This window comes from Sitophilus oryzae, unplaced genomic scaffold, assembly GCF_002938485.1.
Source record: "Sitophilus oryzae breed Bouriz unplaced genomic scaffold, Soryzae_2.0 scaffold_1179_pilon_pilon, whole genome shotgun sequence".
NCBI classification, from domain to species: domain Eukaryota; kingdom Metazoa; phylum Arthropoda; class Insecta; order Coleoptera; family Curculionidae; genus Sitophilus; species Sitophilus oryzae.
Window position 1 is genome coordinate 768,516 of NW_022145814.1, and position 21,758 is coordinate 790,273.

General features: G+C 31.1%; 1 protein-coding gene across 9 annotated transcripts in view; it reads left to right on the top strand.

Moving 5' to 3' along the window:
* The window catches only part of LOC115891203 (tropomodulin-like), a 329,344-nt gene that overhangs the window by 246,800 nt on the left and 60,786 nt on the right, over positions 1–21,758 (top strand). For 2 of the 9 annotated variants that reach the window (XR_004051777.1, XM_030911637.1), the window contains exon 8: positions 12,972–13,045. The exons of 2 other annotated variants lie outside the window; for them this stretch is intronic. Coding sequence is in view for 1 of the 7 variants with exons in the window: in XM_030911637.1 (XP_030767497.1) it covers positions 12,972–13,042 (71 nt within the window). In the remaining 6 variants the exon portion in view is untranslated. Of the gene's footprint in view, positions 1–10,005; positions 10,341–12,971; positions 13,046–21,758 lie in introns of those variants that run through there. 5 more of the 9 variants (XM_030911627.1, XM_030911642.1, XM_030911654.1 and 2 more) reach the window with 5 other exon arrangements.

Sequence of the window (21,758 nt, forward strand, 5' to 3'; positions counted from 1 at the left end):
GTTTTTTCGTTTAATTTTCGAAAATCGATAACTAGACGCCATTTTTTCCTATTCGAAGCATCTGCTTTCTTCGGAACGATCCATATCGGGGACGACCATGGTGAATCGCTTGGTCTAATTATATTCTGATTCAACATATCTTCGATTTGTCGTTGGACTTCTTCTTTGTGTATAAATGGATAGCGATACGATTTTGTGTATATAGGAATTTCGTCTTTCATCTTAATTTGGTGTTTTATAGTATTAGTAAATGTTAAGGGTATATTTGGTTTATGAAAAATATCTGAATATGAATAACATAATTTTAAAAGTTTGCTTTGTTCCTCTCTATTCATATGATCAGTTCTAATAAGTGAACTTATATCAGTATGACCATCTGAATAAGGACTATTAATAGAAAAATTATATAATTCGAAATTATTTAAATCTAAGCTATTAACTTTTATTGGACTATATAAGCATATTTCTTGAATATCGTCGGTGTTGTTATGAATTTCTACTGGTGCATAATTATTTTTAGAAACTGTTATACAGGCTGGGATAAAACAATTATAAATATTTGTATTTTCTAAACTTATTTGACCATTAGAAATTGAAACAGGAATATTTAATTGTTCGATAGATTTTGATTCAATTCGAGCGAAAAATAAAAGTTTATTTTTTGCTTCGTAGTGAGATAAAGGAATTTCACTAAAAGGTGTTTTTAATTTATAGTTATTCAAATCTAATTGAACTTTTAAATCTTTTAATGTTTCGTAACCTATTAAGCCGTCAAAAAAGTGATGAAATTTAAAAAGATAGAATTTCATTTTTTGTTTTGATCTAAATTCATCAAAAGCTGGAATTTCTATACAGTGATTCCTAGTTGTTGTTTGGAAAATTGATGATATAGTAAATGGTTCCTTTTTTATTGAATTATAAAAGTATTTTTCAGCCTTTTCTGGATTTATAAAAGATTTAGTTGCACCGGTATCAATTAATAATTTTAAAGGAGGATTTTTAATTTGAATATATGGTAAATCTTTTTTATCGTATATCGAGTGAATTTCTACGTGTTCTGGTTTTTTTCGTTGATGTCGGGAAAATTTTGTTCATTGTATGATGATGTATGTGGTTGGTTTGTGTCATCATATGTTTGAGTTTCATTTATAGTGTGTGTATCAGCATATTCCGACTCTGAGTAGTACTGTTGTTCGGGATAGGAATATTGATAACCTTCGAACTCATTGTTTGAAATATAAGGCTCATTGTTATTTTGTTCTACGTTGTGCAATTCCTCGAAAACAAAATGAGGTGGATTAAAATATCTTTGTTGATTTACGGGGGGTTTTGGAAAAGTTCCGTGAGATATTCCGCTCATCGGTGTAGGTTTTGGAAATTGATTTTGAGGGATATTTCTAGGTTTAAAGACATTGGTATTTTTATTAGTCCCAAAAACTTGTTTGTTTGTGAAAAATTTGGGCGGTGGTAACTGCCTCGGTCTTATATCAATAGGTTGAGAAGGAAAGACAGGTTTGGTTTGTCTTGAGAAATTACTTGGAAAGTTCTGTCTAAAAGGTTGATTAAATTGATTAAATTGTTGATTTTGGAAGGGTTGGTTTGGAAAATATTGTGTGAATGTTGGAACATTAAATTTTGGTGTGACTTGTGGTATGTGTGGTTTTTGTAAATGTCTTATGTTATTTTCCGAAATTATGAATTGTCGTGCTGAAGCCAAACATTCTGGTCTCATAGCCCTAATGCTAGATCCTAATGGTTCTTTTAAACCTGCTAAAAATATTTTCAATGCATGGGTGTTGTAAAATTGTTTTTTTAATTGTTTTGTTGCTTCAATAGTTTCGTGTGTGTCGATATAATTATGTAAAGCACTTAAATTAGACATGACACGAGTGTGGAATTGTAGTGGTGTTTCATGATTTGTTTGTCTTAATTGGTCTAAATCAAAAAGCAAGCCATTTTCATCACGTTGGTCTCCAAAATGAGCAATTAAAGAAGTTTTAATGCTTTGCCAATCTTTATTTATAGAAATACTATAAACCTCTCTAGCCTTGCCAATTAATTTTGAATATATGCCATAAATAATAGTCACATTTTGAACACAATTTACATGATCTGGTCTAGTATCCCAAAAATTTGAAATTAAAGTATTAGCTGTCTCTAAGTAAGATGATAGTTCTAATGGATTACCATCGAATTTAGGTACAATTTCTAAAATTTTTGCATCAAAATGCGGTGGTGCTGACATGTTTAAGCTTTCTGGTTTTTCTAAATTAAAATTAAACTTATCTTTAGAACTTAACTTAGGAGAATTAATTGATAAGCTAGATAATAAATCTGTTAAATCTAAATCCGCGTTTCTAGTTACGTTTTCTTGTCTTAAATCTAATTCGCTTAAATTTAACTCGCTATTTTCGCTACTTTCCGCCAAGGAATTAGGTGATAACGAGGGAATTGACATGGACAGGAAGTACTTACATGAGTAGTCTTCTCACCATAGCTTCTTTTTTCTTTTTTTCTGACGTTGACCGGGAGATACAGCGAATAGAGTGACCCACTTCGTTGGTCCTAGAAGTGCCGTAGTCTGTCTCTATTTTCTCTCCAGCGGTTCCTCTTCTTGCACGATGCACGAAGTTCTTTTCTTGGAATTAATGCTTGATAGCAAAAGAGATGATTTTTCTCAAAAATTTCTCTTTTCCAATCCCTACCGATGACTGCGCCACTTTATGTTTTCCAATATTAAAATTGATTTTTAAAAAATAATTCTAACTCAGAAAACCAAAGATTTATTTATTTTTAACTTATTTAATTAACAATAGAAAAAATTGATATGGTGACGGGCAGAGATTCGTTCTGCACTGCTGTCGATAGATCAATCCGTCGTTCGAAGTCCTGTCTTCGCTATTTATAATTAAAGAGTATCTTGCATCAGCATTATTGAACAATGAAGGCTGGATACATAACTCACCCTGTATAACATAAATTAGGATTGATTGACGTATTCAATTGTTTTTGTTATTGTTTTTGTTAAATTCACCGGTTTCACCGGAAATGACTACAACTTTTAATTTTTAAATGGTACCCTCAGTATATTTTTACTTTATTCGATAGAAAATGACACTCTGAATAGAATGGCATGCGCGTATCTATCAACTTTAGGCATTTTGGATTAAAAAATTGGTCAAGTGCGAGTCGGACTCGCGCGTGAAGGGAGTCCGTACCATTTATTATCTTTTCATTATCATATTTCTTTTTACTTTTTACTTATTTATTATTGATTAATACAATTTTTAGTAATGTGTTTCTTCATTTTTTTTTAAATTACTTATACGCGCATTCAAAGAAACACATTACTAAAAATTGTATCAGTCAAAAATAAATATGTAAAAAGTAAAAAGAAATATGTAAAAATTAAAAAAAAAACGATTAAAAAAAAATCGCCTTGACTAGGATTCGAACCTACCTTACTACGGCTCCAACGTCATAGCAGCGACAAGTCCTAACGCTTTAACAAGGCTTGAACCACTTGGCCACCGAGGAGTTGAAAAATTCCTATTTAAAAGATAATGTTTAGTGAAAGTACTTCTTTATTTATAAACATTTATTTAATTCTGTTTTTAGTATTTGTTCTTATAGCGGCAACATAGATACATTATCTGTAAAAAATTTAACTGTCTAGCTATAACGGTTCATAAGATAGACCTTTGTGACAGACGGACGGATGGATAGACGGACAGCGAAGTCTTAGTAATAGGGTTCCCGTTTTTACCTTTTGTGCACGGATCCTTAAAAATCGTATTTTAAATTTCAATCTAAAATGCCATGGCTCTGTTAAAAACACTAATTTTTAATGAAGGAGCCTTGGAAAAATAGATTTGGTTCGTTAATGTTTTTCGTGTTTTGTTCTGACCGTTTAAAGATACCCAAATCGTATTTATAATATCTCAATTTTTTCAAATGGAACAAACATGACTCATTAGCAATTTGGAAAAAACATTTTTTTACGAATAATTTGGTACCACACACTTGGTGTTTCGAGTCAAATGTTATGAACCGCCATGTTACAATTCAATATTTCAAATAAACCATATGAGAAAATGTCAAAAGTTGACTTATGATATGCCATTCTATTGAGAATAAAGTAAAAAAAATCCAAAGGTGTCGTTTAAAAATCAAAAGTTGTAGTCATTTCCGGTGAAACAGGAAGTGACCAAAAACAATTCAATTGTCAATCAATCCTAATTTATGTCATATAATAATAATAATAAGCTTTATTCATAACTATATGGAGATACGTTATGAAAGGGCGAAAGTGCAGTCTTGTTAGTAAATCTAACCAGACTGGTTTTACACTCAACATATATACGAATATACCACATCTATATACGAATATCCCACATCTCGTTTTTTTATCTGAAGAAATAGAACAGTTATAGGGGTTAAGGCCATTTTTGAGACGCACCCGGTATACAGAGTGATACTTAAATAAGTGCAAATATTGCAGGGGTGTAAAATTTTCGACAACAGAAATTCGTATTAACTGCTTTTACGTGTAAAAAAATATTTAAAATTTAGTATTTTTTTAATTATCATTTATACAGGGTTGTTCACATTATTCGACAAGGATTTTTGGAAAATGTGAGTTATGGGATCATTGTAGGATTACTAAAGCTACAATTTAAAATTATTTGCAAAATGTATAGATTGTCCCAAATAAATACAAAATATCAAAGTTGTATTTTTTTAAATGGAACATCCTGTATATTATTACATTTTTAGTTTCTATGATTAAAATAAAGACAAATTTGGTTAAGATTTACTTCATCATTTTTGAAATATATACGAGTTTAAGAAAATGCCAGTAACTATTTTAATGAAACTAAAAGAATTTCGGACTTCCATTGTCCACATTCAAATAATTTTAATGCTTTATTTCTCTAGGCGTATTTAGGTTTTTAAAACCAAATATTGTATTGAAGTTTTTTTATTTACTAAAGTACGAGTCTCGTGTCCCACTTAAAATAATACAACTTTCTTGTTTTTTATTTATTTGGGCCACTCTGTATCTTTTGCGAATAATTTTAAATTGTATCTTGAGTAATCCTCCAATGATCATATCACTAACAATTTCTCAAAATCTAATCATTTGGCTATAATACTCCGTGTCGAATAGCGTTAACAACACTGTATTTGGAAAACTTTTTAGAGTTGCATTTTTAATTGATACGGTGATTTCTATATTAGTATTCTAATATCTATATTAGTGTTTATTAGAAACATTTAGAACACACGCGTCACTAACTGTTTTAATATTTAATTGGAATTAAACTGGAGAAATAAATATTTCACAATTGCAACATCTGATACATGCATGTATGTTACTAAAATTCAGTTTGATTTTGTTTCGGGCTCTATCAACAGAATTAAAAGTTACATTGTCTTGTTTTGGAGCAAATTTATATATTGAATTTTTTCCTAGGAATACCCCGTGTATAACTCTGGCCTAGTACTAATGGAAAAACCAATAAGCTTACTATAAATCAGCACATTTGGATTTCGATTTCTGACGTTGTACTTCACTGAGTCAAACTGGTTTCTGTATTCGTTTCAGACCTTTTTCATATGTTTTTACTCCGCCGAAGGCGACATATAAAGCCCATTATCGCGTCGAATAAACATGATGGCGCTGGCCGAGGTACGTGGGCTTATTTTTTGTTACTTTTTGGTTCCGAACATGCGGTAAAACATTTAGCCTTTTTATGGGATAAGTGGGAGTTATGGATCGAAATTTGCAACTCCATTATAAATGTTGAAAAATGGCTTCTGTCCTAACTAAAGTGCCCACAAAGTTCATTTTGATTTTGCTTCGGGCTATATTAAAAATATGAAATACATATAATCAAATATAAATGTAATATCGATAGTTCTTTTCGTATATACAGGGTGGCGCATCTCATTCGCCTCGGTTGATTATACGAAAACGGAAAGATGTAGAAACAAAATAGTTTATGATGTATATGTAGTAAGGCAATATATGTGGTAAGGCAATGTGCATAATTTAAAATTATTTTGAAAAGTACAGGGTGTGTCAGAACTAAGATCCATACCAAAGTTATATTTTTTCTTATGGAACACCCGGTATTTTATTTTATTTTATTTTTAGATTCTTGGACATAAAATAAAACATTTATTATAAGGGTTTAATATGTTTAAATGCTTTGGTTTTTGAGATATTTAAAGATAGTTAAATATGCATGCAATTATAAAAAAGTTTGTCAACACCCTGTACATTACTTTTTAGAGTTAATTCTTGTACTGACTTTGAAGCCAGAGAAATAAACTTTACTAAAAAAAAATATTGCTTGCTTAAATGTATACAGGGGTATCAAAAATTGCGGTCTATTTTAAATAATTATTTTACAAAAAAAAAAATGTTATTTCAAATACAACACTATGTATTTTTTACAGTAAGTCGAAGCAGATTTAAATGCTCTTTTAAACTATACGAAGCAGTATCTGCGGGCGGAAGGAATGGATATGTTACTAGTGATTTTATTTTGTGAGGACAATTGCTTGTTGGCCTGAAGGGTTTATGCTCAAAAATATCCAAATAAGAATTTTCTTGACAAGTGTTCCTTTGAAAAACCAGTTTTCCTATTTCGCAGAGCTGATAGTGTGGTATATGAAAAACCTATTAGGCAGAAACCTGTCGTTGGAAGTAAAGAAAATCAATTTGCCTTAATTGTTTTTTTATAGAAAATCCAATATATCTACAAGTCATCGTAATATAAATCAAAGAACTACTTCTTTATTTTTCTTGATAAAATAATAAAAATACAGTAAAGACTCGATAATCCGGATCAATTAAAGCACAGGTTAATCCGGATTAATAAAAAATCCGGATTATCGCGATCTGCATTTTTATACACATATATTTAAAAAAAACGAATAAAATAAAACATTTTTATTAGCAAAACCTTAATCAAATATAATTTAAGTAAGAATAAGTATATTCTATAACAAAACTCGTTGTGAATAGGAACATACATCCTATAGATACCATAGTATAAAATAGATACTACATTATTTAAAATAATATCAGAGATTTTACTTTGTTTTTTAAGTGCATTAACTGAAGAATGCTTAACTATAGCTTCCTCTTGTATATTTTTTAAGACAAGAATATCGTTAATACTGAGATCATTCTCTTCAGCCCACTGCAATCCCAGTGTAAAATATTTTATTGTATCAACGTGCTTGATTTTTTTTGATTGGATATAGATTTCTTCATCGCTGGTCTCGTTGGCGTCGTCTATAACTTCATGTTCGAGATCACCATCCTCTATGATATTTTCAGAGTTTTGAACTCATTGATTTATTTCAGCATTTGTATAAATCTCTCCATCAATTTGCGTCAACATGTTTAAAATGTCTTGGTAGCCATGTTTTACTTGCTGCAATTTCTTTTGCAACTGTCTAACGTAAAGTTTCCCATTCTGAACTAGGTACCTACGTTAAAACACGTCCGGCCGTCAAATTATTACGATATAAATGAATTACCGCTTTGAGAAAACGCGTTAAAACAAGTTAGAACCACAAATTCGGATTACCGAATCAAAGGAAATCCGGATTACAAGGTACATAATGCAAGTGCGCTGCCGATCCGGATTAGCAAGGAATCCGAATTAGCGCTCTTCGGATTATCGAGTCTTTACTGTACTTATTAAACTACTGTAAGTAAATTAAATAAAGGTAAACTGTTATAAATTTAAACAAAATCCATAAACTAATGTCGATTTTGAAAATACTAACTAGAAAATTGCCACGACGACACCAGTCATCTTGATTAAAATTTTATTGAAAAATCGTTTTTTATTCAAAATCTGAGCCAAATAGGTATATAAAACCCTAATATAGTTTGAAAGAGCATTTAAATCTGTTTCGACTTATTTAAAAAATATGTAGTGTTGTATTTGAAATTACGAAGTTTTTTTGTAAAATAAATATTTAAAATAGACCAGCAATTTTTGATACCCCTGTATATATTTATGGAAGCAATAATTTTTTTTAGTAAAGTTTAATTCTCTGGCTTCAAAGTCAACACAAGAATTAATTCTGAAAAATAACATACAGGGTGTTGACAAACTTTTTTATTATAGCATGCATATTTAAGTATCTCAAAAACCAAAGCATTTAAACATATTAAACCCTTATACTAAATGCCTTATTTTATGCCCAAGAATTCAAAAATGAAATAAAATAACGGGTGTTCCATAAGAAGAAATATAACTTTGGTATGGATCTTAGTTCTGATACACCCTGTACATTTAAAAATAATTTTAAATTATGCCACATTGCCTCTCTACATATACTCATAAAACAAATTGTTTCTACGTCTTTCCGTTTTCGTATAATACACCGAGGCGAATGGGTGCACCATTTGGTGCACATACTAGGTGACAACGATATCGTACAATCCGTCTTTTGGTTGCTTTCTATCAAATTTATTTGAAACTTAGTCTCAAAATCTCGGTTTGTTAATACCTACACAATATTATTCGTTAAGGAGGATTTCCATCAAATTGTCAAAATTGCAAGTCGACTTGTTTTAATAACAGTTTTTTGAATAAAGATTTTGTCAAAGTTTGGTGCCACCAACAACTGTTTTTAGCTAGTGATTTGGTACTTTTAATGAAACTTTCAAATAAAGTACCTATAGGGCAAGTTTAGACACATTTGAGATTGATTGGCAAATAAATAAATAACATATTCCCATAATAAAGTTAGACACACTAAATAAATCAGCAGCAATTAAGCAATCAATTAAATAGTTTATTAAATAGTGATTGTACAGGGTGTTGCATTTTAGTTTGTTTAAAAAATTATTTTTTTCAAATAATTTTTGAATTAACTGTCTGGGAGTTTTTTGACATGAGAAATTTGATTTTGATGTCAATATGACTCTTATTAATTTGTAGGGGACGCCACCTATATACATGTATTTTAACCGTTTTGAAGAGTAAGTAATAACTTTTCGTCCGAACCTGTATATGACTACTGAGTGAAAACATACATTTTCGTGAATTTTTACGAAAAATGTCTTTTGGTACTACGAGGAACCGTTCTCAATATATTTAGAATGAACATAGTCAATACGTCATTATTGACAAAAAAATAAGCAGGTTAAGAGTAGATAGTTATTTGATTTAGATGATAAATTTGGGAACTTCTTATTTTTTTAAAAAATTATAAATTTTTCTTCCAAAAAATGATGATAACACAGTTTCTTTTGAACTTTTGGCACAAAAACATTTCAAATTTATGATTTCCATCTAACAACTATTTAGTGAACATGTTTAATTTATGTCAATGTTGAAAGATATTGATAATTTTTTGATTCCATATATCTCGAGAACCATTACTTGTATCGTTTTTTACTAAGATACTTTTTTTACGTAAAAAACGTCGTAAATATATATTTTTTTACTCAGGCGTTTTATAGAGGTACCGACGAAAATTACTACTCTTCAAACCAGTTAAAAAATATGTCGGTGGCGCCTTCTACAAGTAGGAGTCATATTGACGTCAAAATCAATTTCTCGTGTCAAAAAACTCCCAGACACCAATTTTCATCCAAATATTGACGTGACTTCAGAAATTATTTGGAAAAAATAGCAATAAATATGAAACTTCTACACCCTGTATCTCCGAAACTAATAAGCATTTTAGGACATATATTTATACAAACTTTTTTACTTATTTTTATCTGCAGAATATGCTGCCGAATAAGTTTCCGGAATACAGTTCGGAACACCCTGTAGAAACTAAAACAAATCTTCAGTACTCTACCTAACAACTCTACTAAACAAGAGTGAGTCCAAAAATCCTCTTAATCACTTTGGTTTAGAGGAAAGAAATATTTCCTAAAAAGTAACAAAAAATAACGCCCACTTAAGCGTCTGCTTCTTCATTTATCAAAAAAATTAATGAAATACGCAACTTTGCTAGGTTCAAGTTTTAATGGAATATTGATCGATTTTCTCAAACGAATCCATATCAGTCCGAAACGCAACACGAAGACTATTATTAGAATGGGTAATGTTAAAGAGTGAATAGAAGGTAATGTAATAAACCGAAATTGTTTCTTGGTTCTGTTTAAGTGTGCGTGTGCCGGACTAAAAATAAAACCTCTAGTCTCAGACGTGAAATCATTTTTCACACGCCATTTTATCATAATTACTTTTGTTTTTAGTCCGGCCATATGTAACGGTACTCTAGTTTTGCGATGTTATCAGATATTCGTCCCATGCCCCTCTAAATACTATTTAAAAATTTTGTCATTGTTTCTTAGATATGATACAGGGTGATTCTCTAACTGATATTTTCAGTAAATCAAAGTACTTTAAATTGCCTTTTTTTATAAAAAATATGAACGGTGTCTCAAATTTAAGATATGACGTCATCGACATTTTTTTTAAATAGTAACTCTCTGTTACAAAGGTATATTTACATACACATGTATAAATTTCTTGTTAAAATTGAGATTAATATTTATACTACAGATTCCGGCTTCAGGATTATTACTTTCATTATATTTTTAATCAAAAACTAATTTTTATATATGTATATTTAGGAGTATTGAAATACACTTTTTAACAGGGTGTCAGTCAAAAAGTAGCGGTAAATAGGGGTTACCGCGGTTCAAATAATTTTCTACAACCTTATACAGATCCGGCAACAATGCGTCGCACATCAATCTGCGTAGCTCACATAATAAGAAACTTAGGAATTTTGTATAAGTGCAAACTTAAAGTATGTATTAGGATGTATTTTAAGAAAATATTTTAACTTCTACAGGGTGTGAGTGGATCGGGATGATTTTTTTAAAACGAAATACCCTGTATATTATTGCATTTTAGCACACCCTGTTATTATTTCTCTTTTAGATGGAAAACTAAAAAATGAATATTTTTATATTTAAAGCATTTTAGAATTTTTAGCGGTTCCATTTAAATAAAACCAACAAAAACTGTTATATATTTTAGAAAGTAAAATAGATAAAAAATAAAAAGGGAGTCATTTACAAATCAATACAGGATATAAAGCTTAACGTATCTCGTTATGTAGAAAGAAATATTTAAAGATCATACCAAATAAACTTTTAGTCACGTGATAAAGCTTGACCGGCACAGCGTTGCCCAGTTTTACATATTCTCTTTTAATCAAATTATTTTAAGAAACAAAAATAAATTAATTATATATAAACAGTCATTATGTACATCAATTTTCTTTCTGAACAGCTCTTAGGGGACATAAAGGGCCATTACTACCGCTTTCCTGTTCAAAGTATTCTAATAAGGTTTTGATGAGTTTTTTGCAACGGCTATTAAGCTATCTTGTACACTTCGCACTAAAAGAAGTTCTAAAAAGAACAATGTTCGACTGGAAGGTCCGCTAGTAATTTTTTTTAAGCTTAAAGTATCACAACACAATTCATTCAAAGCAAAAACTCGTAATACAAAACTAAAGTGTCAAAACGAATGATAATGTCAGAAAATAAATAAATAAATGTGGCAACTTGACATTTTTAACAGCAGAGCCGTCTGCAACTTAGTAGATGAAAAAAAAGATGACGAAAAAACAAAAGGAGCAAACGGGAGCTTAAGCCACCAATTTGCAGCCTAGAACCAGAGTCGTCCAGATTGTGGGAGCCTGGGTCCCCTGTAGATGCCATAAAATAAGCTTCCGAATACTTACATAAAAAGCTTATCTGTTTTTACTGCGGCCAGTTGACAACAATATTTATATCTCAATAATTCTTAATAGAGTATTCATCAAAATTGTGCAAATTTGTTTTATTAAATTGTTTAGTTAATTAAAGATATTATAAAAATAATGAAATATAACTAACATTTTCTACGTTGGTATATGGTTATATTTGAAATTGCTTCTACGTCTCACTAGTCAACTCGCATACCCAACAATGTTGCCGTTTGCCTTATTTTATGAACGGTTTTAAGAACGGTGGAAGGTAACACCTAGCTATTGCCAATTTTGCAAGAGCAGCTGTGGATCCGTTGTTGATGCCTTTGCTTCGGGATTTGTGTCCCACAAATATAGAACTTTTTTATTTTTTACAGCTGTTGTTATTTTTTAAATATAACTCTAAATATGTAAAAGCTGTTGCATATTTAGCCTACGGCGGCGGCGTGTCTTGATTGCTTTGGTTATTCTCTGGAGTAAGTTTCTTTTTGTTTAGATTGCACGCGAAATACCCGACCGATTATCGTTTATGCGCGTGCAGAACTGCGAAATTAAGGGACAACAACCGGCAACATTGTTTAGGTTAGGTTAGGGTATGCGAGTTGGGTTGGGTTGGATTAACATGATTAGTAGGACGTAGAAGCTAATTATATTTGAGGTTTCATTGATTAAAACCAATAAAAATGCACTGCACTCTTATAAATTGGTTTGATTAGTCAAATACATTTTTTTATTTTCTCTATTAATCGCAAAACTACAGTTCCGATTTCTTATAAGATTCTATTACAATTGCTAATTTCGAAATACGTTTATGGACAATAAAAGTATGTGTATATGTGTGTTAAAGTTGTTGTTGTTGGAGTATAAAATATATTTTTTTGACAAATTGTTGTGTTTTTTTTCGGAAAATATTCCCAATTTTATTATTTATAATAAAGAAGAATTTTGTATTACTTTGTCATATTTTTTCACCCGTGCAAAAAAAAATGTATTAAAAATACCATTAAAGGTAAGTATGAAATCAATATTTTTTATAAAAAGAGGTATACATTAATTACAGTATAACCATGTCAGATTCAAATTCTCTGTTATGTTTCCAAAGGTCATTTATTTTGACGTCTGTGAAATATTTTAAAGGTTTTTTTTTATAATAACTAAAACGAATTTGTGACGATTATCCTTTAACTGTGAACGTTGTTTTTTCCCCACAGTTCGAAAAGACTTAAAAATGCGATTGCAGTTCAGATTCTTTAACCACAGGAAGACACCCTTAATTAAGTGAAAGGTATTTGATCGATATGTGGCTATGAGACTACAATGTAGTTCGATTACTAACATGATTTTTTTGCTAACATACGAACAAGGCTGGATATGTATGCTTGGTAGAATTTATTTAAATCTAGTAAAATATTTCAATAATTTGGATTACTTGTTTACATAATATTTCGAATAATATCTTTGATTAACAAATAGGTACCTACTTTACGGATGTTATAGATTATTGCGCCAGATATCTCCAGTATTTTATGCAAATGAGTACGAGTATGTGTGTATGGGGAATTATATTATCAATAGATAATATATTTTAACTTAATGCAGAATTTAATTTTCATTATATTCGAATTTTATATTCAGTTATTTATTCCTAAAAAATAGGTGTTTTCCCTCCAAAAGATATAAATTAATTTAAATTTTAAAAATAAAAAGTATATGTTTAAAATGGTCTTCTGAATTATTTCAATTTATGTACAGTGTGGATCAAATTGGTCGCTTTTAAAGGAAAATACCCTTTTCTATAGGAGATAATTTTCTATAGGACAAAAAATAATATCGGTGTCTGGAGCTCATTTTTAATTAAAAACATGATGGTGAAAACCTCACATCGATATCTGTTACTGTTTCGGAGTTACGGGGTGTTTTTCAAAAATGTGCATTTTTAACAAATCGCTGTAACTTCTTCGCTATGGAAAATTTTGTATTTTTGTGACAACATTTCCAAAGCGCCTTTTTACGTAAAATTTAATGTTTTAAGTATAATTTTTTTAAAATTAATAATTGAAGAGTTATCAACAGAAAATTTTATTTTTTATATGGAACACCCTGTATATTTTTATTTCATTAAAAAGAATTTAAATTACCTTTCCAGAAATATAGCATACTTGATATTGTGCTCGATTGGAACACCCTGTATATTTTTATTTCATTAAAAAGAATTTAAATTACCTTTCCAGAAATATAGCATACTTGATATTGTGCTCGATTCCTCTTCGAGATATAGAGTTTTTAAAAATTTACCCACTTTGAATAAGTAGGCTTTGAACGGCGTCGGCTGTAATGCTAAAAAATTCTAGCTGTCAGCAGCAATTAGAACGGAAATAATATATGCAATGAGAGTATCAGAATTTTATAAGAATTTAAACTATATTTAGCAGCATCAACGTCACACATTTAAATTGTATCTAATGACAATAAAAATAAATAGCAAACCAAGACATGAGATTTTTCCAGAGACCATTTTTGAACATTTCTCGCGGAATTCATTAACTCAGTAGGGGTGAAAGATACCCTTGCATAACCACTAAGTACTTCTAATTCTTGTCTAGATTATACGGGCAATTTAAAAATAAGAACCTTTATTCTTCCTCTAAGATAAAAATCTACTAACGATAACAGGCACTAATTCCGGCGACCTCGGCGGCCAATGGCTGGGATCTTGGTTAGCTATTCAAATATACTCGAAATTTGCTGATAACTTAAGCGTTCTGAGGCGGTGCCTCGTCTTGCTAGAAAAATATGTTTTCGAGTTCCATTAGGGGCAGATCATCAATAAGGGGTCCAAAACCTTCTAGTTAAAAGTGGCGAACTTATAAAAATTCTGTATTTCGAAGGGGTCTATAACAAAATATCAAGTGTGCTATGTTTTGGGAAAGGTAATTTTAAATTCTTTTCAGTTAATTAAAAATATAGAGGGTGTCCCAAATAAAAAATAAATTTTTCTGTTGATAACTCTTAAATTATTAATTTAAAAAAAATTATACTTAAACCATTAAATTCTACGTAAAAAGGTGCTTTGGAAATGTTTTCATAGAAATACAACATTTTCCATAGCAAAAAAGTTACAGCGATTTGTTAAAAATGCCCATTTTTGAAAAACACCCCGTAACTCCGAAACGGTAACAGATATTGTTGTGCGGTTTTTACCATCATATTTTTGATGAACATTGAGCTCCAGACACCGATATTAGTTTTCGTTTATCTCCTATAGAATAGGGTGTTCCCTTTAAAAGCGTCGAATTTGACCTACCCTGTACAGTTTTAAATAATAATAACCAACCTGTTTTCCAATATGCTAGATATATCATTATAAAAAATATGAAGGCTTTAGATAGATCCAAAAATATGTGACTGCTATTTATATGTTAAAATACCGGGTGTTTCTCAAAAGTGGTTCACCTCATAACTTTTTTTTCAGATAAAAAACGAAATTTGATATGTTAGTATATGACATAAATTAGGATTGATTGACGTATTCAATTGCTTTCGGTCACTTCGTGTTTCACCAGATCCACAACTTTTGATTTTTAATTAGCCCCCTTGGTAGTTTTTTACTCTATTCGATAGAAAATGCCACTCAGAATAGAATGACATATCACATATCAACTTTTGACATTTTCGCTTAAAAATCATATTTTAAATTTCAATCTAGAGTGCCATGGGCCATGACTGTGTTAAAAACACTAATTTTTAATCAAGAAAGCTTTGAAAAATAGATTTGATCGATTAATGTTTTTCGTGTCTTGTCCATTTGAAAAAATTTCTCAATTTTTTCAAATGGAACGAGGGTGGTTTTTTGGAAAAAAAAACATTTTTTACGAATAATTTGATACCACACACTTAGTGTATCGAGTCAAATTGTCATTATGAACCGCATGTTAGAACTTCAAATAAACCATATTATGCGAAAATGTAAAAAGTTTACATAATATGAAAATCATTCTATTCAGAGTGGCATTTTATATTGAATGAAGTAAAAAAATACCTGGGGTATCATTTGGGAATCAAAAGTTATAGTCGTTTCCAGTGAAACAGGAAGTGACTGAAAACATACGTCAATTAATCTTGATTTATGTCATATACTATCGTACCAAACCTCGTTATTTTATTTGAAAAGATAAAAACGTTATAGGGGCGAGCCATTTTTGAGAAACACCCGGTATATAAAAATTATGTTATATTATAAATAAATTCATATTGTATGACAACCTGTCCGGGCACAATATTAACCATTTCTGACTTTTAACTACTTTAAAAATGCCTTTACATAAAGTAGATTGAAGTATAAAATATATTTCAAAACTGAATTTGATGTCTTACTAGAATAAAGAACACAAAAAAGACAGAAGTAAAAGCCACTAATGAACATTAAAGAAAAAAAGACCATTAAAAACATCAGAAAAAAATTCTCTAAAAAGCAAAAAGCGCCCTGTTTTTTTTTGTATTTTTAATTGTGAGTTGTTTCGTCTTGTTATTTTTTCTTTTTTGTTAGTGGTTTTTACTAGTTTTTAGTGCTCTTTTACTATCGAATTTTTAATCATATCAGATGCAGAAACCTTTTTTGCAAATAGTCAGTTTTTAAAAATGTAATATAATAGGCACCAACTTTTTTACAAAAATTAGATAAAATCAAATCACTGACATAAACGATTTCTAACAGGATATTTTAATTGTGTTAATGAATTGTAAAGAAATATTTCAGTTAATTATTTTTAGAGAATTTCAGAACAAAGGTTTCAATCACTCTGTACAACTCTAGTTTGCTTTTTACGAGATAGCTAGTTTTATACTGTTGGAAGAAACTTACATTTCTCTAACATAATCCAACGTAATCCAGCCCTGTTCGAACGCGATTTTTGCGATTTTTAAATCTACCCTTGCTCCGCACTACCCTCCGTTGTGCCGCATCAGCCAGTTTAATGTTTGTGATGTATTTGTGAGGCTTCACTAACATTTTCGATGTCGAACCTGTCAAATTAAGGTTTCCTAATCCGCCGTTAACTCGTCGACAGGCCCAAATAAAAAAATAGTAATTTTTCTCGCTTTTGCTGTACTGCTGGATAAAAAATTTGTATATCGACAGCTGACAGTTGACGTGGAAAATGCGATTTCTGTTTTATTCTCATCTTTTTCATATCGGAAAATTAGATTTCACCGGTCTTGCGAATTTCCCTTTCTATTTACGTACATACATATTAATTTGTAAGGTTATGAACCTGAAAAAAAGTTCGTATTGAGAGTAAATTTATATTATAGACCCAAAAATATCTTTCCTAGTATTATTATTTCTCCTGAGCATTTTTTTTGAAACTTACTATTATACTCGTATACAGGGTGTTTCAAAAAACATGTGCCATCTCTCGTGGTGACATTCCTCACATAAAAATAAAATTTATTTTTCATATCAACATAGGTCCGATTCTTTTTTTTTGTTTCCTAGCTACAGAGTGTGAAACTTTTAATAATCTTTCGATTTATTATAATTTTCTTCCAAGTACTTTTAGTGATTCGAATGAAATTTGAGGGTAAAAGTTACTACATATACTTAAGTTCTACATATTTTAATGCTAAAAAGTGTCGACAAATTTATCAGGGACGTGCGTATGGGTTATCACTGGAATACTTTTCAATAATAGACATGTGTGCCACTGACTTTATTCTTTTGATATCAAAATTGTGTTTATGTTATTTGTGATTAATGCGAATTAAAAATTATCTCTTGATATATTGTCGAATTCAGCCTCCTTGATGAGAAAAACACAATCTTTTTTTTGTAAGGAGGTGAAATGCAATTTACGCACGAAGTGTCGGGCTCTCTTAATAAATACCGACTAAAACACCTCCTTTTACGTCTTGGACTCTAGTTCGGGACCGTTTAGCACATTACTTCGAGACTAGTCCGTTTTTTATCGCCCTCGGGCTCGCTTCTGTTTATGGTATCAGCGGTTATCCAGGTCGCTTTTCTTTTCCCTTAGTATCTTTTCCACATACCTTGATATGCGGTTCCAGTTTTCAGGGCTTTGATGCATTTTTTGGACGATGTTATGAGGGGATAGTTGTTCTTCAATTTCTTCCTCGATATTCCTTCTGTATACGCTCCACCTCTCGCATGTAAAAAAAGGTATGTTCTGCGTCGTCATAACCTTCGCAGTAAAGGCATACTGGTGATGTTACCTTTCTCATTTTTTCAAGATACGATAAAAAATAGCCGTGGCCGCTAAGAAACTGGGTCAAGTAATAATTTATTTCCCCGTCTTCCCTTTGTGTCCAGGTTTTCACCGATTTAATAAGTCGCGCAGTCCAGCGACCCCTACTCTCCTGTTCCCACAATCTCTGCCATGCTTCATAAGTCCTGTTGATTTCCTCCTTTTTAACTTCTTTTTGGTTCAATTCGGTTTTTCTTTGGTATATGGCATACTGGCAAGTAGAACTATGGCAAGTAGAACTACTCTGGCAAGTAGAACTATAGGTGCTATCCCTGCGATAACCAGCACTGCAGGTTCGGAAACTGTGCGGTAAGATGAAGCTACTCTGAGTGCTGCCTGTCTCTGCACTTGGGCCAAACGTTTTCTATATTTTTTCTTCGATAGAGCTACTGCCCAAATCTCAGCGCCATATAGAAGAACCGATTGAACAGTCAACATCAATAATCGCCGTTTACTTGACTTGTGTCCACTCGTGTTGGCCATAAGTCTACTCAGTGCTGTGACACCTTTAGCGGCCTTGCCTGCGGTCATTTTTATCTGTTCCCAGAAGGTCATTTTATTGTCTATGGTGATGCCAAGATATTTTACTGCTGGTTTTGATGTAACTATCTCTCCCCATACGTGGAATGGGAGCACTGTGTTTATTCTGCTTTTTGTGAGAACCACAATTCCTGTTTTCATAAGAGCCAGTGATAGTCCATGGTTCGTCATCCAGTTATTAATAGTTAGCATCACACTCCTTAATTTGATTTGGGCCATCTCCATATCTCTAGCTGCGATAAGTGCGGCGACGTCATCGGCGTATCCGACCAATACTGTTTCCTCGGGCATATTTGTTCTCAATAGGCCATCGTAAGACGCATTCCATAGATCCGGACCAAGGATAGATCCTTGTGCAGCCCCCGATGTTATCGTCTGCCTTCTGTACCCTTGTTTAGTTTCGTAAATGAGAACGCGATTTCTTAGGTAGTCGTCTATCATTCGTAGAAGATATTTCGGTATGTGAAAAGATTTTTCTAAGGCTGTAAGCACATCGTTCCAGTTTGCTGAATTGAATGCATTCCTAACGGGAAGGTCAAGGGTCAAACACAATTTTATTAATAACAATGAATAAAATTATAATAAAAATAAAATTATTAAATTGTATATTTTACCTAATTTATTATTAAATATTATTACTATTAGTCCAACCTACAGCAATTTTAAATAAAAAGATAATGGTATTTAAGATAATTACAAAAAACTAATTTAAAAAATTTTAACATCCTGTAACTCTAAAACTATGCATTTCCATACCCATATTCATAGGAACTTTTTTCATATTTTTTATGAGTAATCAACCAATACTTATTTAAAGCTTTCGCAAGTTAATTATATTCTTTTTTTTAAAGGTTGCTATTAGACTTGGATCAAGGCAATCAAGGCAAATTAATAAAATTGCGTTTATATCATCAAGGAGGCCGAAATCGACAAAATATCAAGAGACAACTTTTAATCGGCATTAAACTGCTTGCACTATTTCTCTAACAAGAGAAAAAAAGTCATTGGCGCACATGCTTTTTTTAGAAAAATATTTTAATGATAACCCATATGCACGTCCCTGGTGGATATGACGACATTTTTTTAGCTTTAAAATATGTCGCATTTATAGTAATTTTTACCCTCAAAATTTCATTCGAAACGCTAGAAGTACTTGGAAGATAATTATAATTAATCGAAAAAATATTAAGTGTTTAACACCAGTAGCTACGAGAAAAAGCAGAATCGGACCTATATTGATATGAAAAATAAATCTTATTTTTACGTGAAGAATCTCCCTACGAGAGTTGGCATATGTTTTTTGAAACATCCTGTATGACTATATGATAACAAAGATTGTTGTGAATATTATAAGGAAGTCACTTGATTTATATACGGAAATAGTTTGTTCAACAAACTAAATTCTATTGAAGTGTTTAAGATACTAAAAACCATAGAATAAGTTGGCTTTTATACCGTGTGATGTTATATCTTCGCAGATGATTTAATGTGTAGAAGATATATAAGATTTTTTTGGAGACCAAGTTTTAAAGTTGAACATTCATGCCTACAGTTTTGTTTCATTTGGAATTGACACCGGAAAAAATTCCGACCGCAGCGCTGTATACGACAGGAATCAGAAATATTCACTATGTATTTCATACCGTCCCGTGGCTTTGACATAATATTGAAGTATTTTAGTTTTTTACTAGTGCAATTCTTGAAACTATAAAACACTCAAGTACTAGGTATGTGTGATGTAACGCTGTTTCTGGTAGTAAAAAATAAAGAATCCGAACTAGGCGACTTGTTGTGTTGTGACCATATCAAATGTTAATAAAATTGCCGAGAAAATGTTAACGCGTAAAGGAAAGCGTAATTAAGGCGTTGTTGGGCGCAATAACATTGAATAACTCAAATTTCCCTGATGTTCAACTCTCCCGAAACAACATTTTAGAGCTTTATAGTTTCTCACACCGATTTGATCAAAAGCAAAAATGGATTCAAGCAGTTCGACGAAACAAGTGAGTAAACAAAGTGCTTGTTACGTAATCAAAAAATTAAATAGACATACCGGGTGTTGCATCGTCGAGCGGGACATAGAAAATCCCATGTAAATTTAAATGGGGTCAATTATTGGCTTCCCTAATTATTTTAGAGAATAATTCTATTTAGGTTTATTGAAGAGCACTAAAACCCACATTCAAAAGAATGACTTTAGATATTTTTGATTAGCCCGTTTACGAGTTATAGCCGATTTCTTTTTAAATATTTCTCCTTTCTTATGGCCCTGTATTTACTTATGAGCACCAGTCAAGGTAAAAGATAACTGTCAAATGAAGTTGTCATTTCAGAAATTTATCTATTGACAGACGACAAATGTATTATATAATTGAGGAGCCAATTATATAATAAATTTGTCGTCTACTCCCTATTTAAACCCGTGTATTTGTATATATGTACCAGTTATTTACAATGTGGTGCAACCAAATCAATAACCCTAAACACATTCTTACAACAATATTCTTCGATGGTGGCAGCACTGGCGGAGAATGCATCAAGCCTATAAGTGTAATAAAATAATTTGATTAATTAATTGTTTCGAGTAAATTTTCTATTGTCACATCTATAAATCTAATTCTAGAAACGTCTATTGTTTTAATATTCTTTGGAGTCGCACTTCCCGATAAATCATTCTATCAACGAATATTTAATTAATTAGTTTAAAATTGAAAAAGTTTCTAATGGATCCATAAAGCAGAGAAAAGGACTAGTAATTTCGAAAAAGGAACTTTATCATGTCAGATTAAATTTTAGTTAACATAAATACGAAGCTAATAGCTGTTCGACCGATAAAATTATCTAATTAAATCTGAAACGAGAGTTTCTAATTATGTTAATAACAATTGCAAAATAAATAGCCGGCATTAACTTTGCCGCTGCACATTTTAGGGAAAAATAGGTTAATGGATACGGCACGAGGTATAACATATCACCATAAAGTTTACAGCGTACCGAACACTTGTTGTATAAACATCGTGTATCGGGTTCATGGAAAACAGAGCTTTTAGAATGCAAGGAAAAAATTGCATATCAATTTACTGATCTAAATTTTATGGAAGTTGGGTATGGACCTTGGCTTATAATTTATTGAATGAAAATATTTTTTATGTTTTTATTTTATTGCGAGTTATACATATGTTCAAGACCTGTTAAACT